Source organism: Apostichopus japonicus, chromosome 22 (genome assembly GCF_037975245.1).
Source record: "Apostichopus japonicus isolate 1M-3 chromosome 22, ASM3797524v1, whole genome shotgun sequence".
NCBI classification, from domain to species: Eukaryota; Metazoa; Echinodermata; class Holothuroidea; order Aspidochirotida; family Stichopodidae; genus Apostichopus; species Apostichopus japonicus.
In genome coordinates this window covers 1,361,478-1,388,095 of record NC_092582.1, presented here as the reverse complement: position 1 = coordinate 1,388,095, position 26,618 = coordinate 1,361,478, and the positions used below count along the sequence as shown (strand labels likewise).

The 26,618-nt window shown below is 38.0% G+C and overlaps 1 protein-coding gene across 4 annotated transcripts in view; it reads left to right on the top strand.

Annotated features, from left to right (window-relative positions):
- The first annotated feature begins 6,387 nt into the window (after window positions 1-6,387).
- Window positions 6,388-26,618, top strand: part of LOC139963769 (plancitoxin-1-like) — a 25,994-nt gene continuing 5,763 nt past the window's right edge. For 2 of the 4 annotated variants that reach the window (XR_011791751.1, XM_071964888.1), the window contains exons 1-7: window positions 6,388-6,536; window positions 8,525-8,693; window positions 10,147-10,327; window positions 12,548-12,617; window positions 14,588-14,743; window positions 15,514-15,711; window positions 25,108-25,337. Coding sequence is in view for 3 of the 4 variants with exons in the window: in XM_071964888.1 (XP_071820989.1) it covers window positions 8,587-8,693; window positions 10,147-10,327; window positions 12,548-12,617; window positions 14,588-14,743; window positions 15,514-15,711; window positions 25,108-25,337 (942 nt within the window). In the remaining variant the exon portion in view is untranslated. Of the gene's footprint in view, window positions 6,537-6,586; window positions 6,609-7,566; window positions 7,637-8,524; window positions 8,694-10,146; window positions 10,328-12,547; window positions 12,618-14,587; window positions 14,744-15,513; window positions 15,712-25,107; window positions 25,338-26,618 lie in introns of those variants that run through there. The other 2 variants (XM_071964889.1, XM_071964890.1) reach the window with 2 other exon arrangements.

The following is a 26,618-nucleotide window of genomic DNA, read 5'->3' as shown; positions in this document are numbered from 1 at the left end:
CCCTCAACTGTGGTCGGCAGGACGCGGGTATTGATCTGTACACGCTGGGCCTGATAATGGTTATGTTGGACCCAGTATCGACCAGAAAGGTTACTGGGGTGCCTTGCACATAACCTTTTACATAGATTCCAGATTCATCATCCGCCACCCAACCTGTCCTGACGCTAACTTCAGTGGGCCTGGAAATTATTGCCGGTCTTCGACCCTCAAGTCCGGTCCTCTCTCGTTTCCCTGGTCTTGTTTGGCTCTCATTTCTTCTTTCGGCAGATCGGGGCAACTCCTCTTCAAGTGACCGATCTTTCCACAGCCCCAACATCTTGGAGGTGGTCTATCGCCATTCTGCCACACTCGGTTTCGGTACCCTTTTGAATCTTGTGTTGAGACAGGCGGCTTCCCCTCCACCGACTGTGTTCCTCGAGCCTCGTTTTTCTCTTTCGTTATCCTTGCTTCTATCCTCTCCATACAGTTTTCCAATGTCTTTGTCAGGGTTTCATTTAGAAGTTGAATTTGCTTATCGAACTTATCGACGTCATTTTCACGTTCTGTCTGCATCACTGCTCTGGCTGTCGGTCTTCTCAGGTTCCCTTTCTTTATCTCAGCCAGGTGAAAGGCCTCTAGCTCTACTGCAACAATTACAGCATCCGAAAGATTTTGAGGGCGTGACTAGTAAACCCTCCATTTAGTATCTGGGTCGCCCAATGAGTCGATGAAGTGTTCTTTAGCCAATGTATCGATCATGTCAAATGGAGCCTCCGGGTAAGCTCTTACCACTAAACGTTTAATTTCTTGGGCTAATTCTGTTAAACTTTCTTTCGGCTCTCTGTTTCTGTTCGTTAGCATGGCTCGGAAAAGTTGTGTCTGGTTGGCGGGGCTGAATCGCCTGCCCAGGGCTTCTGTAAGCGCCTGGTAATTTCTTCTTCGATCACTGTCTAAGTCACTTAAAACTGCCCGCGTTTGGCATTTCAGGCTTGCCGCCAGGTAAAGTGCCTTTGTTTGTTCTGTCCAGCTATTGAGTTCGCTAATTAATTCAAACTGTACCATATAATCGTCCCAATTAGACGCGCCATCAAACTGTGGTGGCATAACGTTGGCCCGTCTGGGGTATTCTGCTGGATTCACCCTGTAGTGGTCTTGTCTGTGGAGAGAATTATCCCCGTGTAGTCTTTCTTGAGGCCTATAGCTGAACGGGTTCGACTGTGGTCTCCACTGTCTCTCATCTCTCCAACTGTTATCTCTAGCAGTTGTTCTGTACTGTCTGTGCAACTCCTCCCAAGACTGTAATCTGTTCTGTGGACCCTGGTTACCTACTCCATATCTCGGTCCCTGTGGAGAAACACGGAACGGGTTAAACGTTGACCTACCTGCATGTCTTTCTGTGGGTCCCGTTACGTCCACATTCTCCGCACCAGCAGGTATAAACTGCTGCAGGTCTGTCCTGTAAGGGAGTAGACCATCGTCTGCTTTAGGAGACATTTGGCCCGGAGTCTCTGACCGGCCTGTCGAATTCAGAACCACATATCCCGACGGCAATCCTTCGGGGTCACCTTGAACTGGTTCTGTCAGAAACGGGGACCGTTCGTCTGTCCACGGATCCCCGTCATGGTCACTCATAGCTGTTGCTTCTGTAAAGGGATTCTTACCATTGGAATCCATCTGTTCTGTATTTTCTTTTCAGTATCTGTTCTGTATCTGTACTGTAGCTTTACTAAGGCTGGGTAGTAGACTCTGTATGCCCTATGACTGTGTTTTTGATCTTTACTGTCGTTGAGAACCGGAACTGGTCTTTAATCCCACCGCTGCCACCACGTGTAACGCCGACCGAATTCTATACAGTCAAGTCGGAACACAGAGTCTTGAAAAATCAGCCAAAGAGTTCAAGTAATGTGCAAAAACTTTGTTAAAAAGAAAGCACTTTCTCCTGTTACAACGGTTAATGAAGTACATCAATTAATCCTCCAATCAATGTTTAAACTCTTTAAGATGAGTTAAATGGTAGCAATACATCTTTGGGCATAATGCATGGCTTAACTCAGTTACAACACTATTGGAAGTAAAGCAGTACCAACAGAAATACAAGTGTAGACCAAACCTCGCAGCCTCTGCGAGTTCTGACAATAACTCGCAATATGCGAGCGAACCCTAAAAGTCGTAATTCCTGCGAGCTGATCTGTTTCCCGCTACTTGCGATCTGTGCTGTATCTTGCAAATCAGTGCGAGCTGGGATGTTTCTCGCAGCTTGCGATCTGTGCTGTATCTCGCAAATCTGTGCGAGTTGGACTGTCTCTCGCAGCTTGAGATCTGTGCTGTATCTCGCAAATTCGTGCGAGTTGGAATGTCTCTCGCAGCTTGCGATCTGTGCTGTATCTCGCAAATCAGTGCGAGCTGGGCTGTGTCTCGCAAATCCTGTGAGCTGGGCTGTGTCTTGCAAATCCTGCGAGCTGGGCTGTGTCTTGCAGCTTGCGAGCTGGGCTGTTTCTCGCAAATAGTGCGAGCTGCACTGGTCTCGCAAATCCTGAGAGCTTACACTGAAACCCAGGTATAATTCGGGTCTCAAATACACATATTCACAAAATAGGGAGATGGTCGAGCTTCAGCCTTAGGTTATTTTTCAGTACTTGTACGTCAATCTTTCTCAATATACCGCATTGAATTCTGAGCTAGGATAATGCTCCAGCATTGTAAATTTTAGGGTAACATCACAAGTAATTCTGGCAACTTTAATATTTTATTTGGTCGAGATAGATAGACAAACAAATATACTATCGTTAATTGGTTCACTTCGCTGACACGGTCGATATAACATTGACGGGTACTAACGGCATATTCGTAGCTTTTTCAGATTCTCAAGTTACCTTAACACATAAAAGAAAACAATGAAAATCATTACCAAGTAAAATGTCTAGAATCACCGGTCACCAGGTAGAGCCAGGAAACACAATAACGGTGATACACAAGTATCACAGTAGAGATCCGTGTAGAGAGTACACATGAGTAATATTGCAGTAAACGATTGCAACTTAGCGCAGGCGCGGCGGAACGTAAAAATTATTGGGGGGCTAATGTGTGGAGACTATCTAAGCGGAGCGCCACCATCGGTTGGCGCGGAGCGTACAAGAAAACTTTGGGTTTTTTCAAACCCCCAGATGGCCGGAAACGGCACTTCCCGAGTGTTTTATGCTGAGAATACCTAGCCCTTAAATATGGGTCTCAAGCCTGCAATTTCTCAGATTGTACGTAAAAGTCTGTAAAAACATTGTAATTTATATATTTGATGGTGTTTTAAGAGAGTAGCTATTACTCGTAGTGTACTACCAAAGCCGTTTTTGAGTGTAGTAAGGGCAGTGGCGGAGCTAGGGGTATTGGTCAGGGGGGGCAAGAATGGTCTGTAGGGGCCCTTTCTACACTATCTAAGCGGAGCGCCACCACAGGTTAGCGCGGAGCGTACAGAAAATTTCTGAGTAAAGATACTCCCTACATTGCAGGAAATGACCCTTTCCGGGCCTTGCTAATTTGCAGATAAACGGAGAATAAATAGGTGTCGTCGCCATTTTGTCGGGAAATTACACCAACAGAATATGACAAATGGTCAATAGGTATATGAGAGCGCAATAAAACATGGGCGTCAGCAGGTTTCAGAAAGTGAGGGGGACACTATACTATCTAAGCGGAGCGCCACCATTGGTTGGCGTGTAGCGTACCAGAAAATTGTGGGTACATAAGACCCCCTAGATCGCAGGAGACGGCCTTCCCGAGTCGTTTTTAGTTACATCAGAACCAGATCTGTGAGGAGAAATTTTGTCTCACAAAACTAAATTCCGACAGAAAGTACTGGTAGAAAGATGCCGTTCTGACACCAAGGGAGACGAAATACACAGCGTCCATCTCAAACGAAATATTTTCGGTAGTTTGGTATCATATAATATCCTGCATACAGGCAGAATACTGTCTGTAGTTCCTAAAATATATGATATTACCTTCCTGGTGGGGTCTTCGCCTTGTTTTCAAGTTGAAATGCGTCGTTGTTTTCTCTGATTCACAGTGTAGGGCAAGGGGAATTCCATTTCTGGCGAGAAGGGGTGCTTCCACAAAACACTCTAAAACATCGTTCAAACATCGTTCAAACTTTTATCAGAGGTCTCGGACGAAGCGGGGAGTGTGAATATCGGAGGAAGGGGATAAAGGGCCAAGCACTGTTCTAATTTCCAGTGCAATTTATTGATAATGATTCTTAAGTTAGATTCTACTTGAATCAGCTCAGCAATTGTGATAGAAAATCGCGCATATGCATGTGATTTTTTTTAATAACTGCTCTGAAAAGTGGGTGGGACAAATGATATGATATCCCCTCCACTTTTGAAAGTGGGGGGACATGTCCCCCCGTCCCCCACCTGTTGACGCCCATGCAATAAAATAGTCAATAATCGCGAATAAGTAAAAAGTAGTGAAAAGCTGAAAAGGGCGCCAGCAGTCCATTTGAGTCCGTCAGGGGGAGGGGGGCATCCGCCCCCTGACTGTATATATGAACGCTCCGCCACTAAGTAAGGGTATGTTGGAGAACTGGCTCAAATAAGGCAAGTCATTGGCCTAAGACGAAGTTGTGTCACGCATACCGGTACTCACACTCACTGCTTCCACTTTTCACGGGGCGTGAAGACGCGGTTGGGGTGACAATTTGGTCTATAGCCAGGGAACGGGCCGAGGGTCCCCCAGCAATTACTAAAATTATTACACCAATATAGTATACGTGTGCATCGGACAGATCGACAAGTATGCATTGAAAAATGGGCAGATGCACGTTTCGGAGCCTTGGTAAATATTGGGGGGCTTATCATGCATTTGCCCCCTCAACTTTTTCATTGGGGGGCTGAGCCCCCCAAGCTCCCCCCCCCCCCGGTTCCGCCGCCACTGACTTAGCGCTAATTAACTGACTGCTTTCACAACTTTTGGGCGTCTGCCTCTTACGAACAATAAACCAATCCTTTTTATACCAAGTAGTTTGAATAGCTGAACTCGGTGACCCCCTTTTATGTTTTTGATGTATGCCGAAGCGCGCGCACGCAGGAAGCGGCTTCCTTTTTGTTTTGGAAAACTGTCTACACTGCTGGGAAAACACGGCGAGCTTCCTTAGATCTAAAGAGAAAAGAGTTAAAGGTCTGGGCCCGAGACGGGGAAAATCAAAATAAGAATAGTAAACAGCCCGAGCTCAATACAGAACGAAACAAATTAACAGTAAGAAATCTGCTAGGCTTATACGTCAAATTTCTGTAACAATACCCAAGCTAAGGATGTGACCCTATAGTTGATTATGCTTGGAGGATTTGGTAGGCAATGCTTTTTAAATGAAGTATTAACTTCAAATTATGTATACGTATAGAATACCTACTACCTACTAATGTTAAAAAACTTAAACATGTTATATTGCGAGACTTACGTGCTTCTATAAGAGAGAATGATCCATAGTCAAATTTAGCCAGCAAGCAAGTACCCGTGTAAGGTTTTTGATATAGCTTGACAAATATCCCAAGTATAGTTACTGTTTCGTACACGCATTGTTCGTTCTCCAGAATCTATAGGCAAAGCAACGGTACCTATCATATGTAGACACTGTGATCATGAGATCAAGGTAACTAGATACCAGTTTAACGATTTCTTTATTGGTTCTATATTCATAGGGTAATATACTCAAAGGGTATTGATTTGACTTGAAAGGAAACGTGTTGAAGCAACTGAAAAGAAAACATCAACTTGTCGATATTTTATGCAAAGTATATTATCCGAGCTTAAGTGTACTACATTTGTACTGTCTGCGATACTGAAGGTTACACATGGGATTGCATTTAATATATAAAGATATACAATTATAATTGTGTATGTGTGTTTTGTCCTTTGCCAAAAGTGAGAGTTTGGCTTTAAAAATATGTTGGAATTGGATTGGGATTCATGGTCATCAGTCTGACAAGCTGGATGATATCTCAAATACGGTTAATTCTGAGTTCTTGTTACGGGTTTTCTAGTTCTCATCACAAATATATTTATCACATGATGTAATGTCACTGATGGTTTAATGTTTAGCTATGTTGTATTGTCAGCTAGCTGATTGCTCCAGTGCTACCAGAAGATCATACTCACAATTCACAACAAATTATTTCGATACTTAGCGTATAGTAAGATAAAGGCCGACTTTTCTACAATTTACTGGCGTAGAGCTTAACAGGTTGTTGTTCAATAAATAGGTTGGATTACAGAGTTAGACAGTGGTTTCTGGTTTACGTTATCACTAAGCTAAGGATTTGTTTTCTCTGCTGCTCGTGCGTGCTATTTTTATGATGTGGGGAAACTCCCTTCATATGACTGCATCATTCTGCGGTTGCGCGAATGGCAGCTGACTAGAGAATGTGTGCACATACGTACGTATACAGGTAACGTGATGTGTGATAAAAGAACAGTCCCAAACCGGAGCCTTGTGAATAGGAAGTGCCTCTAGATCTGAAGTTCATTTCATGCAGCGTTAAACCTTCTGTACGGTTGAAACTGAGGTAAGACGTGACTGAATTATTAAGCAGAAACAACCATAAGTTCAAACCACAAGCAGTAACTTTTTAAAGTCAGTGAGTGCCCGGTCTTGCGTATCCCCATAAACAAAACGTTATAGGCCTAGTTTCTCGTTTAGACTGATGTTTACTTAGGCTATTATTTAGCCTAGGCATATGCTACTCTTTGATATGTTTAATCAAGGTTAACATCAACCAGGCCTGTCCTAAGCTGGAAGTAAGTCGAGAGTATAGACCTAGCTTAATTAACAATTTATGTTATGTTGAATCTGTTGTCTTTATACGTGAAGTGATAAACCAAATAAACAAAACAAAGTAGCAGACTCTTGAATGTTTTAATGCTGATGCAAATATGGCAGTGTCAACAATTCTCAAAGTCAGCATATGCCTCGAACAGTGGGCGTCATATTGTCTTGTGAGAAAACAAATATGATACTGTAGAAATTCTGATAGTATATACATACACGCATACAAGAACACATACACACAAATATGTACCATGTGTTCCCCCATCTTTTGATTGTGATATAAATACCTACTTATATATTCTGTGGTTAGGCAAAACTTAAGAACTGTGTGTGATTTACTCATTGACAGACTCATTGACTTAACTTGTCATCCCTCAGATCCTTTAAACAGTGCACGGTGTAGTAATTGATGTAAACAAGTTCGTGTCCCTGGATTACTTGAAAAAATCATGATCACATTAGTTATCTATGTACTGACAAGTAGGTACATCTAGCTTAACAGGGTGTGAAGACTCGCGCTCAAAGAAACGTCTCATGCCGGTAACCTGACCTAGTTTGAATGAGGTGTAACAGAAGTGTTAGACACCACCATCCATCGCAGAAAAAACACACAGCTTGCTACCGTTGGTAATTAGACTCTTGTTTACAGTCAATACATACAGCTACGGTCAATACCCACAACACAGTGTACATTGCAGAGATGGACATCTCAGGTCTAGATAAAAGATAACACAATATCACATTTCATTACTCTCTGCATTTTGTAGCGACAAGCAAAAAACTTCACTTGCAAGTGACGGAAAGTTAACTTTTTCAGAGGGTGGCACGCGGTTTGGGGTGAGTCTCCAATGCCTTTCAGGTGACCACACTTTTTCCACTTGGTTATTTAACTGTTCAAGGCCACATTTTCTGTCGAAGAGATATACATACATTAATTGTACATTCTCAGCATACATACGGTATGGGTGTGAATCCTAGATTGAAGAGGTTTGTCAATTTGAATTGTAATTAATTTACTAAAATATCAGTCCACAGATGGCAACTTACACATACATGGTAATATATATGGAACCAATTGATCAATTCAGTCCACAGGGGAAAAGAAAGATGTTTAGAGTTCTCTCCACCAACTGTGAGCAGCTGGATATAACTCTGTTGGTGGAACGAATAACTGAATACAATTAGTACCTAGGGCCTATAAGTTCCAGCAAATATAATTTCTGTTCTCCTAATTTTAAACTGTAAGGTTTATTAAGATTTTTGTCGTTGGCAAGGAGCCAGTTGTTATTTTTATTGCCTTCATTTAGGAAACCCAGCATCTAATCCTAGCTGGCTGTCAGAGACGGTTGTGCAGGAGAACTTTGTAGTTCAATCACGGGGATTGAAGTAAATGCTCACCGATCATAAACAACTTTGTTGAGTGTGCACTCATTAGTCAATCAGTGTGTGAGAGTCTGTTTACGACTATGGGTCTTTACAACTTTCAAACCATTCATGGAGTCAGTTGATTTATTGTTATATTCGATACTTATTTTTCTTTTAATCTGTCTCTGTTTTAATCCTATTCATTAATGATTTGTTTCTCATATAATGGATCCTATTTATATATTGTATACTGGAATTTATGAAGGAATTGAATTGTCTTAAATTATTAACTGACTGTTTTTTTCTTCACAAGTCAACATTACTGTAATTATCTTTAATTTGATTTCCTTTTTTTTGCAGATTACTTGTTATAACAAACCTGTTCTTGACCTTTGACCTGCCTACTGCCTGATCCATACAACATGATGTCTGTGCGCCGGTTCTTGTTCGGAATTCTTGTTGCAGCTTTGCTCAGTGTTTGCGGAGGTCTTCTCAGCTGCAAAGATATGAATGGAAATGATGTTGATTGGTTTGTAACAGAGAACACTTCTAACATTCAAAGATAAAGTAACAAAATAATTCAGATTGCCAGTTTTATCTGTTGGTGCTTTTCAGTTAGATGAAATGTTCCCCATACTGTCAGTTAAGGATTACAACTGATAAATTGGAAAAAAAAACATTACTGGGTGTCTCCACATAAAGAGACATTAAACAATCAGCTATCAGGCTAATGTTAGTATTGTTGAGGACAGTAAGTAGCAGGATGTATATTCTCATCGAGCTTTACTCATTAATTCTCTTAGGGTTTGTGGTCCCACTTAACATTCCCCATACTTACGATGTGCAGTATAGTAGAAAATTCATTCCGAAGAGCGATTCAAGTTGTAGGTTACCATCTGCGTGGAATATACGTTTGTCGTGCAATCACATGATTAAACATGTGCAATCACATGTCAATCACATGTGATTAAACACAATTTGTTATCAGAATTCAAGGTGCATTATATAACACAGACTGAAGGATATCCTGTCAATCGAAGTAGCCTCTTCCTGGTCTGTTATAAATAGTTCTATCACATGTCACAATACCCACTTCATCTTTGTTTCCAAATAAAGATGGGAAGATATAAGACCATGAATAAAACAAAAGAGAGCACTAGTTAGTTTTGAGCTAAGTTATTAAGAGTTGTTAATGTGTAACATGGTACAATGCAATCTCCTCGAACATTACAAGTACAATATCATTGTAGAGACAACTCAGGGAATACACAACTGCACACTGTAGTAGTGTATGCTCTACTGATTTATTGCTACTGTATCTATCACAGAGACAGATGACATTCCTTAGTGTACAGAATACATATATCCCATACAGACCAACAGCCTGATATAGTTGGTGTTGAATAGTTGAAATCTATTTTAAAATTTTTGATCCCTTGTTAATATTATACAATTTTGTTTTTTTATATGATTTCGCAATTCATAGTCTATAACTCGGGTGGGGAAGGGGGGGGGGGAACGGCCTCATAAATTGATAACATGAATGAATACAACATACTTCTTTATCTCTTCATCTGGCAACAGGACAATATTGTTGAGAAAGTGGCAGCCATCCAATCACAGAGCTTGTTATGTGTGTTGTATAGCCTGTACTGTTACTCCATACCTATTTATTGTTGTGTTCAGCATGCTGCAATATGGAACCTTAATGCTAAAGTTCATGTATGCTATCTAAATGTAGCCAAGCAAGTAAAACTGATATTTTTTACTGCTGCCCCCACCCTATCCCAGAACTAATGTGGCAAACAATTGTATTTAAAGAGACCCAATGTGCCCAAGACTAGAGGGTTGGGCTAGAAACTTGTAACTTGTAAAATACAATTGAAAATTGATCTTTGCACTTTGTACAAAGTGTTCTTGCAAATGGGCACAATGACCAGCAAACACTGTCAATGCTTTATCATTTGTGTTTTTATTTTCAGGTATTATGTTTACAAGGTACCAAGGGAATCCAGTAACCCCAACCCTTTGATAAAGACTGGATTTGCCCATTATTATCTTGATGACTCATCGCCTAATTTCAAGCTCTCTTCCGTTTCACTAGAGAACAAATCGCAAGCAGTGGCCCAGACATTGCAACAAGTTTATGATCTCCGTGATCAGGTTTGAATATGTTTATAATGTCAATATATGTAGTTGAAAACAAGGGATCATGTGATCTTTATCAAGGTTTATCAAGGTTTACGGATAAGCCTGAGATTTACACTATGTAGTACAGTAGTACACCAAGCATTCAAACAGAAAACACCTTGCTCTCTATTCCAATTTTCCGTCAATATTTAATATTAATGTGCATAGGCGTAGGAGGCGGGAGGCTGCAGCTCCCCCACCCAAATTTTGGGTGAAAATTTGGGCAATATGCTGAGAATTTTTAGGAAATGAACAAAGAAAACTCAGTGAAATTATCAACCAAATTGGTCAATAAATAGTATTTTGTTACACCAGGATTCAAACCAATGACCTTGCTCTACCAACTGAGCTGTCCATCCCTTTGTTGGTGATGATCCCTACAGTCAAACATTTCTTTCACTGGGGTGTGGCTGGGGTGGGTTAGGGCGGGGCATAATCAGATTCCTTGCACCATGCAGCACATGTAGTTCCTGAAGACAATATTCAGTTATGGTCTGTTCAATTAAGAACCCGACCATTTGTTTGTATGATTGGGGTTTTACTTGTACAGGGTTTAATGGAAGTATCACAGCATGAAGTGTGTCATGTGGAAATACAACTACTGTGTTTTGGGAAGAATGGAAATAAACATCTCAATTTGAAGTGTCATAGTTGACTCCCAGCATATGACTGTGTTTATCACATATACATCAAGCATCTCAATTTGAAGTGTGATAATTTACTCCCAGCATATGACTGCGTTTATCACATATACATCGAGGATCTCAATTTGAAGTGTGATAGTTTACTCCCAGCATATGACTGTGTTTATCACATGTACATCGAACATCTCAATTTGAAGTGTGATAGTTTACTCCCAGCATATGACTGTGTTTATCGCATATACATCGAGGATCTCAATTTGAAGTGTGATAGTTTACTCCCAGAATACGATTATGTTTATCACATATATACACCTAGCATCTCAATTTGAAGTGTGATAGTTTACTCCCAGCATATGACTGTGTTTATCACATATACATCGAGCATCTCAATTTGAAGTGTGATAGTTTACTCCCAGAATACGATTATGTTTATCACATATACACCAAGCATCTCAATTTGAAGTGTGATAATTTACTCCCAGCATATGACTGTGTTTATCACATATACATCAAACATCTCAATTTGAAGTGTCATAGTTTACTCCCAGCAAATGACTGTGTTTATCACATATATACATCGAGGATCTCAATTTGAAGTGTGATAATTTACTCCCAGAATATGATTAGGTTTATCACATATTTATACATCGAGCATCTCAATTTGAAGTGTGATAATTTACTCCCTGAGCATATGACTGTGTTTATCGCATATAAATCGAGGATCTCAATTTGAAGTGTGATAGTTTACTCCCAGCATATGACTGTGTTTATCACATGTACATCGAACATCTCAATTTGAAGTGTGATAGTTTACTCCCAGCATATGACTGTGTTTATCGCATATACATCGAGGATCTCAATTTGAAGTGTGATAGTTTACTCCCAGAATACGATTATGTTTATCACATATATACACCTAGCATCTCAATTTGAAGTGTGATAGTTTACTACCAGCATATGACTGTGTTTATCACATATACATCAAACATCTCAATTTGAAGTGTCATAGTTTACTCCCAGCGAATGACTGTGTTTATCACATATATACATCGAGGATCTCAATTTGAAGTGTGATAATTTACTCCCAGAATATGATTAGGTTTATCACATATTTATACATCGAGCATCTCAATTTGAAGTGTGATAATTTACTCCCTGAGCATATGACTGTGTTTATCGCATATACATCGAGGATCTCAATTTGAAGTGTGATAGTTTACTCCCAGCATATGACTGTGTTTATCGCATATGCATCGAGCTTCCTAAAAAAAAGAAACAACAATTTCACAATGCAAATTACTAGAGTTCTGAACTGATTGACCAAAAAGAACCTCAAACCTAAGAACAATGATGAATGTAATCTCACACAGTAGAGCTTAAAGGGTATATAACTGCCTGTGCACCACAGACACCTTTACTTTTAAATTGGTAGACTTGCTGCGAATGTGAATAAAACTAGAAATTACTGGAAATGATGGAAGCAAGAGACGTTGTTAAATAATTGAACTAAATTGCTGTTTCATTAGCCATTTTATTGTTTTTTTTCCAGATTGCATATGTAATGTACAATGACCATTGGCCCAATGGTAGGAAAACCAGTAGTCGGGGTCATACTAAAGGTAAAGAAAAGTATATTTTCATTTTGAGGAGAGATCTTGTGAATGAATTCCTGAAATGGAGACTTCAGGAGCTGTTGATTTTTTTTTTTTTTCGTGTGTTGTGAATGGTAGAATGAAAGTTATTTTAAAAACGTTTTACACTTGACAATGAGAATGAAATCTTATCTGATATAGTTTGTTTTTTAAGCTACTGTATTATGCTAGGACAATGTGAAAGCTGTTATATGTGTTCTAACCTTTTAAATCTTATTTGGAGTTTGATGTGAAAACTTATTAGAAAGAAGGGCGAGTGCTTACAAAGTGAAAGAGATGATTTTAAGTTGGACAGGCTGCTTCTACAGTCTGAAACTGAGCAAAGGAGATATGAGGTAAACCCCAATTTAATGGGTAGTCTTTCTCTCAATTTCTGTTTCTCTCAATAAATATCAGTATTCACCGTGAGGTGATTTAAACTGGACAGGATAATGCTACAATAAAAAACTGAGCAAAGGAGATATGAGGTAAACCCCAATTTAATGGGTAGTCTTTCTCTCAATTTCTGTTTCTCTCAATAAATATCAGTATTCACAGTGAGGTGATTTAAACTGGACAGGATGATGCTACAGTAAAAAACTGAGCAAAGGAGTTATGAGGTAAACCCCAATTTAATAGGTAGTCTCTAACTTAATGTCTGTTCCTCTTAATAAATATCACCATGCACAGTGAGGTAAATATATGTTCACATTTTTCATGTCTATGGTGTCTTTGTATAGTTCATATAAGACCTCCATCTACGGTAGAATATCCAGAGATATTGAAGCCCTGATGTCTCATTTAAAGTAGATAAGGAAAATATTTGTTAGTTTTATTTTGGAATTCTTCAAAACTATCATCTATATCCTATTGCTAGCCAGTGATGATAGTTGCATTTGCTATAGATCAATTAGTTCAACCTCTCTCTATAGTTGTCACGATGAATGACACTAATTTGTTTTAAAGAGACCTTGACTATTATCATTGAGACATTGCTTCTGTGCAATAGGAGACTGATCCAATAACCCATATTCTGAAACCGTTTTACTGGGGTAAGATTATCTCTTTTAGGATCTTTGTCCTAGATGGGCCAAGAAGATTGAAACTTTAGTGATACTTTATGTTGGGATTTAGGTTTACAACTTGGTTTTGTCACACTATCACAGAGAAAATGTTTCAATAGCCCATCTCTGAAATAAGTCCCTTAAGCTATCAGCTTGTCTTTTCTTGTACTCAATCAAAGAAGTAGAAGTTGCAGGCGTTTCAAACTTGGTTTGTAGCTGCCGTTGGTGAGTAGACGATCTGTAGTGTGTTTCATGAATGTCAAAGGTCATTTGTGGTCATCAGAGGGAAAAAGTGAAAATCTTGTGAACATCTCAAGGAACTTACTGTAGGTCGCATGTGCAGTGTTTATATTTAGCATGCGGATATCCTGTCATTGATGCAGTGAACCCTATTCTTGTGGTGGAGGTCAAAGGTCATTTGGGGTCAACAGAGGGCAAAATGTGAATATATCAAAAGTTCTATATCTCCTGAACCATAACATGAAAGGTATAATAGCCTAGTGTATTGTATAGTGTGTACACAATTTGATGTAGGTCAGAGTTCATTTAAGGTCACCAGGTGTCAAAACTTTATATGTAAATACGATATTTCCAGATAGAAAACTGCAGTAGCTGGTATGTATGGCTATGGCTTCTCTATAATGAGTTCAAGAACCTTATTGTTTTTGGTGGAGGGTACAGGCCATTTGGGTCCAGCAGAGGTTACACTCTGGAAATTGTAAACATGACATCATAAGATATGTAGTTTCATCAGATGTGATACAGTATTTCATATTTTCATGGTAATATTTCATTGCTGTCACTATCTTGTTACACATCCATAGGGTAGGAAAAGGTTGTTACTAGAGAGTTGAAACTAACAAATTCATTTTTCTCTCTCTCTCTCTCATACAGGGGTGCTTGCATTTGACAATCAAACTGGTTTTTGGTTAATCCATAGTGTTCCTATGTTTCCAAGTAACAAAAGCTACAGTTGGCCAGAAAATGCAGTGGTGTATGGACAGAGCATGATTTGCGTGACATTTAAGTCATCAGAAATGGCAGAAATAGGTAAGATACCATCATTTGAAAAGTGAAGAGATACTTGACGCGCCCGACTATTGGATTGTTTTTTTTTTGTAGAATTTGTCCGTACTGCTCCAAGCACATTATTATCCTCAGGAACAAATACTGAATTGACTGGTACACCAACTGATTTGAGTTATAAATGCATGCTTTGTGTGACATTTTTGTTAATCCGTACCAAGGGAAGAGAGAGTGACAAATCAAACCTTATAGTCTCTTCCTGGAAACAATCAGTACATGCCAACCCCCTAAACTTCTCAATTTACATCATCAATATTATTTGACGCAACTATTCTATTTGATACTTAAATGATACTTAGATGAATTTAGCAGGGATCTGTCACCGAGATACTTGACACCATTGAAAGCAAATTGTTCACCGCACCTGTGTCATTTGCATTTGAGTACATTAATGCGATTCTTAATACAGTACTACAGAACATTAATACCGTGGCAGTTATCCCAAGAACTGTTTGTCTTTTAGCCCTGAATATAAGATTGGTATTGAACTAAATCATTAACAGAGAACGTTTGAACCATGGTTATCTTAACATGTTTGGTGTCAGTAATGGGAATGTAGTGAGAGACTGGGAGAATTTTGATGTTATCAATATCAAGTAGGCTTATTTGAAATCTTGGATGCATAATTGTGTATAAGTGGTCTTTTTTAGTTGCATAATTAAATACCATATGAGGTCTGGTCGATGCGTCATCATCCCTCATGGCACACTCATATTTCTATTTCCTTTTCCCAGGCGAACAGATGAGGTTCACATACCCTTATATTTATGATTACAAACTGCCATCCGAATTATCCCAGCTGGTGCCATCACTGCAAGGTGTGGTCAAAGGTGATCATGTCGAAAGTCCACCGTGGATGCAAAAGGTCTCATTATACTCCCAGAATGGTCAACAGTTCACCCACTATGCAAAGTCCAGAGAGTTTAATCAAGGTTAGTTAATTGAGAGTAAGGACTGGAGTAAGTAGGTGTAGTCATACTGGGATGAGATACAACCAATAGACTGTTTCTGATTTGCCAACTCCCCCTCCCCCCACCTTCCCCTAACCTGCGACCTCAATCAACCCCTTTACAGTTTAAGCAACAGTGTCAAAAAGAAAGCTGTACAGTAAGGCTGAATCTACATCAAACAGAAGAGATTAATCTCTGTTGACCAGCAGTGCACAATGTTGGAAACGCAGCGCACCAAAGATTACCTCCTATATGGCCTGGCAACAGAGCACAAAATATTGCCTCCTATGCAGCCTGACTGCAGGGCACAAAATATTACTGTACCTCCTATGCGGCCTGACTGCAGGGCACAAAATATTACCTCCTATGTGGCCTGACTGCAGGGCACAAAATATTACTGTACCTCCTATGCGGCCTGACTGCAGGGCACAAAATATTACCTCCTAGGCCTGACTGCAGGTCACAAAATATTACTGTACCTCCTATGCGGCCTGACTGCAGGGCACAAAATATTACCTCCTAGGCCTGACTGCAGGTCACAAAATATTACTGTACCTCCTATGCGGCCTGACTGCATAGTACAAATTATTACCTCCTATGCGGCCTGACTGCTACCTGTTTTTGGCACTGTGCCTTCTCCCTCACCTCCCTCACTACCCCCATGTATATAATTTTTTATTTGCAACCTTGTTCCTGAGAATGATAATTTTGTACATAGTATGATATAAGTAGTTTTTCTGACACAATCCTGCTTAAACCTATGAAAATTCGATTGCCCTCAACCATTTCCACTTTTTTTAAGAAGAAAATTGAGCTAACACCTAAATTAAACCTCTCATAATATATTTAGCTCAAAATAAGAGTTCCTCATGAGCACTGAACAAAAAGAATTGTCAGTGGAATAGCACAATGACTCAAGATGAGTTTGTGCTGTATATTCCATATCGAACAATAGAGTTATTTAAAAAATTGAAACTGGAACAGAAAATTACATTTGCAAACCTCAGTACTCCGTAGCCTTACATTATTCAATTTTTTTAAGCAATTTGTTATGATTTTGTGTCTCACTTTGTGTAACCAAAACAACCACACTTCCCAAGAGGAAAGGAGCTAAATCGTTTGACAACAGAGAAATAGAAAGTAAAAGTTGGAAATCTGTTATTATTACAGTTGCAAATTCTCTTGTTATTATGATGAACCAGAACAATGCACACTGTATGTGCCTATTCACATACAGCTCACTTCAGACTTTGAACTGGAGAGTTTCACAGAATTTGTAATAAATCTCTCATCTTCTCAAGTATCTTGCTTGTGCAATGTGTTACCATCTATATATTGACTACTAATTTATGGATCTGTGAGTAATTTCTGCAGAAATGTCTTTGTCAATGATGGTGTCTGTAGAGCAGTGGCGGAGCTAAGGGTATTGGTCAGGGGGAGCAAGAATGGTCTGTAGGGGCGCTTTCAACACTATCTAAGCAGAGCGCCACCACAGGTTGGCGCAGAAAATTTTTGAGTAAAGAGACTCCCTAGATCGCTGGAAATGACCCTTTCCGGGCCTTGCTAATTTGCAGATAAACAAAGAATAAATAGGTGTCATTGCCATTTTGTCAGAAAATTACACCGACAGAATATGACAAATGTCAATAGGTAGATGAAAGCGCAATAAAAAGTAAATAATCGCGAATAAGTAAAAAGTAGTTAAAAGCTGAAAAGGGCGTCAGCAGTCCATCTGAGTCCGTCAGGGGGGGCATTCGCCCCCCCTGACTGTATGGACAATCCGCCACTGCTGTAGAGTAATTTTCGGCCTAGGTTTGGCATTGCCAGTAGTGATAATAGTAAAAGACTGAACACAATTAATAAACATAAAGACAATTAAGTTCCTTTTTATCAAAACTAAATATGTTTCCTTTGCACAAAACTCACTAAAAAGCAATCATAACACCACATAAATGACATCTAACGTTAACTTTATACACACACAACACGTGCCTCTTCTTTCCTTCTGCTACACTTTTCTCCCATTCTCCTCACCTCTGCCACTTCACTCCAAACATTTAACTTAGGTTATTATTACGCAACGAATTTACCTAAACACGAATTTACAAATTCCTTCCACTCGGTAGAAATGAATTGAAAGAAGCACAACTAACAACACTACCAAGAACACTACATTGCTAGTTTGGTACCAATGATGTGGATAGCCTTGTGAATTCACATGATAGAGCTCATGTGTGTTTATTGATACAATTACTACGCTAATGAAAATATAACACTTAATGGTGCAATGACAAATAATTATAATTCATTTATTTATTTGTTTGCCACAAAAGTACAAAGTGGAGGAAGTCTTCCATAAAGCTTAAAAGCTTAACAATGTGGAAGACTCCCTGAAGAAAGAAAAGAAAAGAAAAGAAAAGAAAAGAAAAAACAAAATATATATATATGTGTATGAATACATACATAGGTACAAATTAAATGTTCAATATATATATAGATATATAGTAATTACATACAGGTATAATTTAGTTTTAGTCAGTAACTAGCTATTATTTCCTTACAAAACCACTTCTTAAAGGATGTGACTGACTTTTTACTCTTTAAATCGTTCATTAGAAGATTCCATGTTTTTGTTGCACGGTTTTGTAGGCTTAAAGTTCCAATGGTGGTATTGTAGAGATTATAGTGGGCATGATTAGCATGCCTCGTGTTATGATTATGTACATCTCTGTTACTGGTTAAAAAATTGTCAAAGGCAGCTGGTAGTAATCCATTCCAGGTCTTGTAGGCAAATAATGCAAGCTCAACTTTAATGAGATCATGCAGTTTTAGTAAGTTGAGTTTCTTAAATAGGGGACTGGTGTGCTCACGTGGGGCTGAGTGTGTTATGTGGCGAATGGCTGCCTTTTGGAGTATTATAAGATTGTTAAGGTTGGTGTTGTATGTACCAGACCAAATAATGGAACAATAAGTGAGATGCGGGACAACCAGGGTCTGGTATAGTGTTCTGAGTATGTTTTCCGATAGATAATATTTCAACTTAGATAATATGCCAACATTCCGTGCAATTATACTACAAATAGTTGAAATATTGTTGCGCCAGCTAAGTTTACAATCAATATTTACACCTAAAAACTTAGTAGTATAAACTTGCTTAATTATTTTACCATCCATACATATATCTTTATTCCAAATAAGTGTATTACGAGTATTAAAGACAATGTAATTACTTCTTTGTACATTTAGTGATAATTTGTTGGCTGAAAACCAATTACAGAATTTATTTAATTCATTTGACACGTTGGAAGATAATGTGATTATGTCGTCGCTCTCGAAGAAAATACTGGTGTCATCAGCAAAGAGAATGATTTTGGCTAGTTTGGAGACATGACAAATATCGTTAATATATAGAATAAATAACAAAGGACCTAAGACTGAACCCTGTGGAACGCCACAACGAATTTTAGCAAGATCGGATCTAGAGTTTTTATACGAGGTATACTGATATCTGTTCGAAATATAGCTTTCAAGCCAGTTGAGAGTAGTTCCTCTAATGCCGTATGAAAATAATTTATTGATAAGGATAGTTCAAGTTCAAGTTTATTTTGTACCATCATCATCATAATCATTAATTCATATTTTATAACATGAGTAATAGTAAATTAATATACTTACATATAATAAATGATATGCAAAAATCAGTATATATATATATACATATGATGGGTAGAGGAGTCAGAATAAGCAAAGCTTTTCGAGTCTGACCCCTTACAATAAAGAAAGGAAAAGAAATAAAGAAAATAATTAGCAATGTGCTAATTACAAAAGAATAACAGCAACATTAAAGAATGGTTTAAATATGCATGTAATTATATGTAATATGAAGTCGACATCAATTTTTTCCTCAACCTATTTTTAAAAGTATATAAAGTAATATTCAATTCAGTGAGATTAGATGAGAATGAATTCCAGAGAGTAACACCACTTGAGCGAATCTGGGACTAAGTCTAGTTCATGAATATGGAATGTTTAGAGAATACATAGATCTAGTGTTGTAATGATGCATATTATATCTATAATGAAAATATGAGTTGTAAATAGGAGGAAGATTTCCATTATTAAACTTAAACATAAAAATACCTAGCTGATAATCAAATAAATCAAAAATAGTTAAAACGTTCAGACTCTTAAAAAGAGGACCCGAGTGAGCAGTATACGGCGCAATACAAATGTTACGAACTGCACGTTTTTGCAGTTTATATAAATTATGCAACAGTGATTTATTTGCACCTCCCCAAGCAAGTAAATTATAATTCAGGTGTGGTATTAGAGTATTATATAAAGTCAATAATGTATCTTTCGGAAGAACATGTTTTAATCTATAAATAATTCCATTTGCACCGGCAATTTTACTACAGATATATGAAATATGATTTTTCCAGTGAAGGTTACAATCGATAATAGTACCGAGAAACTTAGTAGTTGCTGTGGTTAATACAATAGTGCCATCAATATTGATGGGAATATTAGTAGTATCATGTAATTTATTGTCGAATATAAGAATATTAGTTTTTAATAAATTCAGAGACAACTTATTTGCATTAAGCCAGTTAATAATATGAGTAAACTCTTTTTCTGCTTCTAGAATTGCATCAGTTATATTATCCTTCTGAAATAAGATTGTAGTGTCGTCAGCAAATAAAACAGTTTCCCTTAGTAGAAGAATGAGAAATATTATTAATGTACATAAGAAAAAGAAGTGGGCCTAAAATAGAACCCTGTGGAACACCAACATTACAAATGGACCTTGCAGATGTAACTCCGTTATAATATACATAGTTTATACGATTACTTAGATAACTTTGAAACCAGTTATAGGAAATTCCACGTACTCCATAAGCAAGAAGCTTCTTTAATAAAATAGAATGATCAATGGTATCGAAAGCCTTTGATAAATCAATAAAAATACCAACAGTAGACATCTTATTATCTAAGCCACATGATATACTATCAATTAAGTCGACAGCTGCAAGATAAGTTGAATAGTTTTTCCGAAAACCATACTGATGTTCATTTAAAATGTTGTGCTTATCAATGAACTTAATCAATCTGTCATACACTAGTCGTTCAACAATTTTGGAAATAGTGGTTAAAAGTGAGACAGGTCTGTAATTAGAAAACAACTTATGATCTCCAGATTTGAAAATAGGAATAATTTTTGCAACTTTTAGCTCTGATGGAAATATTCCACTAGAAAACGAACAATTAATAATGTGAGCAAGCGGAGCCGCAATAAAATCATTAATATGCTTTATAACATTATTGGTAATTTTATCATGACCTGGACTTTTACCACTTTTTAGCTTAATAATATAGCCTTTTACCTCCTTAGTGCAGGTTGGAAGCATCATAAACGACTGCTTTATATCATTAGTAATGCCATGCAAGGGATTACTGTGACTTAAAGGAATCTTATCAGTCAAAGTGTTCGCAATGGACGAAAAATAATTAATAAAACCGTCAGCCACATCGTTAGCATTAGTAATATGTTGACCATTACAAATAAACTCTTTATTACAATTAATGCTTACATTTTTACTGAGTATATTGTTAATAACCTTCCATAATTTGGAAGTGTCATCTTTATTACTTTCAATAAGATTTTTATAATGCATTTTCATAGCAGTTTTAACAACTGTTGTGAGTACATTTCTGTATTTGCTATACACTCTTTTAGTATGATCGATCGTGTCAAACGCCTTCGAAAGGTCGAGGAATACACCAATGCAATTTTTGCCATTATTAAGACTAGTATGTAAACTGTTAAGTGCATCTGCCAAAGCCAGTTCAGTAGAATGTTTGGGTCGAAAGCCGTACTGTTCTTTACAGAGAATATTATATTGGTTAAGAAAGTTAAATATGCGATTGAACATAAGTCGTTCTATGATTTTAGAAAAACAGGAAAGCAATGAAATCGGTCGATAATTCTCATATACATTTGAATCTCCCTTTTTATAGATTGGTATAACCTTTGCCGTTTTAAGTTTATCTGGGAATACGCCAGTGTTAAATGATAAATTACATATACTGTATGGGTCAAAGGCTTAGCAATAAAAGGAATAACATTTTTTATAATACCAGGTTTGAAATCATCATATCCTGCTGCTTTATTGGGTTTTAAGTTGGAAGTTGCAATTTTAATTAGTTCTTCAGTGACTGGGCATGTGAATATTGAATGACTATTGTTATCACAGATGGTTTCATGTGATTTACCTTTGTTTTTTATTTTACTAGCAAGCGATGGTCCAAGATTTACATAAAAATTGTTGAAGTTATTCGCAATGATATTTTCATCACTGGTTTCTTGGTCACCATCTTTGAAAACAGCAGGATATGATGATTCTTTACGGTTATTGTGCAACATTTCATTAATAGTACGCCATGTATGATTTGTGTTATTTCTGCTCTCATTAAATTTATTGTCAAAATAGAGCTTTTTCGAAAGTCTGATTACTTGATTAAGCTTATTACGATACGTTGTATGTATAGACTTGTACAAATCTGTGGGAGACTTTAACTGACATCTGTAAAGTTTGTGCTTCCTTTTAATGGAAGTCAAAGTACCATTCGTAATCCATGGGTGTTTCTTTCTACGACGCTGTTTATGATTGATTTGGCGAATAGGAAAACAATTATTATAAGTTGAATTGAGATCATTAAAAAAGGTATTATAAGCAGAATTGACATCATTTTCGTTTAAAACATTATCCCAATACGTGTCCCTTATTTCAGAAGTAAACCGCTTTACGTTGTTAGTATTGTAATTACGTCTATAGATGGTGTTGTTAGATCTGATTTTCTTCCCTACCACTTTTAGAAATATCGGAAAATGGTCACTTATATCAGTGATGAGAACCCCTGAAGTAATCGTAGAATCATCGTTTGTAATGATGTTATCTATCAGGCTTGTAGTAATGCTACTAATACGAGTTGGGACAGTTATTGTAGGGATGAATCTGTTCGAATAGAGAATATTTAAAAACGTAGTTGATTTGATTGCATTAGTTCAATCAATATTATAATCTCCCAGTATATAGGTTTCACAGTTTTTATTCGAAATGATATTGAAAATATTTTCCAGATTAACATTAAACTCATCTAAAGAACCATTAGGTGGTCTGTAGACTATGCCGATAAGAAATTTATCTTTTGAATTTATGTTAGTAGCCTCTGTAAAGAGAGATTCTATAGAATTATTAAAAATTGATAGGTCTGGTCTACAAATAAAACTTATATCTTTATATACAAATAGACAGACTCCACCGCCCGTTTATTGTTACGATGTTTTTCAACAAGTTTGTAATTATCCAATTTTTTGAGGGGAGAAAAATTATCATTGAGCCAGGTTTCTGTGAATCCAATTACCGTAAAGTCATTATTTAATACAGAAATGAACATCGTCAAACTTATTGTTTAGGGTACGACTGTTGTGGTGGTACAGTGATATACAGTACCGTGATGAGGGGGCAGATTGTTATAAGAGTCTATGTTATGGTACTTACACGAGACATTATTTTCCCTGAGGCCGTTAATATCGTTGAGTATAGGTGACGCCATTAGTGATAACATTATAATTGGTAAGTAAGAGAATATAAATCTTATTTTGGTTCTGTTCGTTCCCTTTCCCTTGTGTGATATCGCCTGGTGGTTGTGACGTTGGGCCTGGAGATGTTCTTCCTCTGTTGCTGGTTTGTGCTATTCTTTTTTACGACTATCCAGTCTGCTCCATCATTCGATGATAGGGTTCGCTTTATCTTTGCGCCGACTTGTTGATTTAATTCGCTCTCCGTTATCGGTTGAACTTTAGTCTGCCGACTTCTCTCTTTCAGGTCACTAACACATTCCTCATCTTTATCTTTTGTTAATACCCCAGTATTCGCAGGTCCCAATTCACTTTCCTGTGCTTCATAAGTCGTTGGTTTCTCTGTGTCCTCGTGAGTCGTTGGCTTGTCAATTGGGTTCTCGATTTCTGTGTCCTCATCCATTGTTTCCGTGTCGTCCTTTTCATCGCAGTGGTAACTCGTGTGGCCCAGCTTGTTGCATTTGTAACAGAGGATTTCAGGGCAGCGGTTCCTTGAATGCCCTTGTTGACCGCACTCTCTACACGTGTATTGTGGGCACTCTCGCATTATGTGATCATCTGATAAGCAGAGATTACACACCCGTGATTGTCCATTGTGCTTTAATCTTAAGTGAGTTCCCTCTATAGTGATTGCGTACGGTAGAGACTTTACACTGTTTGGTAATTCAAGTCTAACGTACCTGATGCCATTTTCTATGTCGGGGTAGTCTTCGTAATATTTACGTACCCATGGGGATCTTAGTCTGCATCCGTATTCTTCCAGTTTTCCGGAGATTTCATCATCGGTAATGTACATTGGGACTCCAAAAACACTTACGGTTATGATGGTCTTGGTCACTCCCATGATGTCACATACCTCATTCCCTATTTTTAATTCAGTTTCTTGAATAAGTTCTGCATCTTCTTTGTTTTTTACCGTTAAGATCCACTGTCCTTGAGTCTTAACACACCCGAAAATATTTTTCTTTCCAATGTCGTTGGCCAAAGACTTCAATATGTCCGTAGATTTAAAATTGGCATCAACAAGCTTCACACTGTTGGTTTTCAACACGAAACTATTTGGCGGCATTTTCGCGGATCCGGTACTCATTTTCTGAGATAAAGCCTGGCGCCAAGTGGCGCCTTGGCACTTGTATCGTTTTACATCAGTGTTATGCCAAATTCGTAATAAAATCCTCCTGTTTCACAGGATAATGTTAAATGCCTCAGAATGAGGCCAGAAAAATGCACGAAAGACAGAAAATAAGTAAATAATCGAGAGCCGTTGAAGAGATGTTTCCGCTCTGATGTCAATATACTGATCATTAAGGGGGTTATTCCACCCTCGACATCAGTACGGAATCTTGGAGTGTTGTTCGACTCGTATTTGTCTATGGAAAACCATATAAATTTAATTAGTCGCTCTTGTTACAACCAATTACGCATGATCGGGAGAACTCGTCAATCCCTTAACAAGGAGTAGTAAGTCTCTCGTCCATTCGCTGGTTACCATTCGCTGTTTAAATAAATGGAAGTTACAGGCTTGTGGTTATACAGTGCAGCTCAGATAGTGTTTTTTAAACACATTAGTTGTAGGTCCAGTTAATTCAGCAAAACAAAGAAGAGATTGGAGGAGTATAGGAAGGTTAAAGGTCATGGTACCATGGGTGACCTGAGTGAATCCTGCTGCTGGATGGAATATGTTTTTGATTTAGAGTAAAACACGACTAACTGCTATATATATTTATTTTGCTCAGATCTATACTTTGACTGGATGGCACCAGACATGAAAACCGGGCTCCAAACAGAGACATGGCAAAATGGCCGTGGAAAGCTACGATCAAACTGCAGCAGTGATTATCATGTTTTGAACATCAAGATGATGAAATTCCCTGATGTCAACTTCCCTTCAACCAGGGATCATTCGAAACTGGCCATGACTAACTCCAGTCTCCAAGTTATCTGTGTTGGAGATATTAATAGAATGGTGAGGCAATTATACATTTCAAGTAGACAGACAAGTTTGGCAGTTACGCACAAAATGACAAATCCCAAATTAGAGTGCCCAAGTAGGATTACTTTATCTACTAGATGGATTCAGGTGTTATTAGAATTCCTAAATTAGAGTGCCCAAGTATGATTACTTTATCTTCTAGATAGATTCAGGTGTTATTAGAGTTCCCAAATTAGAGTGCCCAAGTACGATTACTTTTTCTACTTGATGGATTCAGGTGTTATCAGAGATCCCAAATGAGAGTGCCCAAGTACGATTACTTTATCTACTAGATAGATTCAGGTGTTATTAGAGTTCCCAAATTAGAGTGCCCAAGTACGATTACTTTATCTACTTGATGGATTCAGGTGTTATCAGAGATCCCAAATTAGAGTGCCCAAGTAGGATTACTTTATCTACTAGATAGATTCAGGTGTTATGAGAGTTCCCAAATTAGAGTGCCCAAGTAGGATTACTTTATCTACTAGATAGATTCAGGTGTTATTAGAGTTCCCAAATTAGAGTGCCGAAGTACGATTACTTTATCTTCTAGATAGATTCAGGTGTTATCAGAGTTCCCAAATTAGAGTGCCCAAGTACGATTACTTTATCTACTTGATAGATTCAGGTGTTATGAGAGTTCCCAAATTAGAGTGCCCAAGTACGATTACTTTATCTACTGGATAGATTCAGCATGTTATTAGAGTTCCCAAATTAGAGTGCCCAAGTACGATTACTTTATCTACTGGATAGATTCAGGTGTTATTAGAGTTCCCAAATTAGAGTGCCCAAGTACGATTACTTTATCTACTCGATGGATTCAGGTGTTATTAGGAATCCACTAGACTGATGGCCTTTGCCATCATATGAAATGTAAAATTGGAACCTCTTTAAAGAAACAGTTGGTCATTTAACCAGATGATGGGGAGGTTTCAAGAGTGGGGAGGCAGTTTGTAGTGATGAGGGACGAATGCAGGCACAGCAAAATAAACATGTGCGTAGAATTTGCATAACATTACAACCTCTCGCCCCGACACATGTATGAAAGGCATATCTTATAAAAAAGAGGAACATTTGAAACAAAACCAAGCAATCTGCATTCCATACTGTAGGTAGAGACATTTAAAAGGCTCTAGTTTGACATGTATTTCTGTATATATTGTACTGTCCTCAGCACAGTAACGTACATATGTACGCATAAGTATTTACTAAGGTACAAACAAAGGAAGGTACCATACTTAGATCTGGTTGCACAATTTTTGTTATCTCATCTCC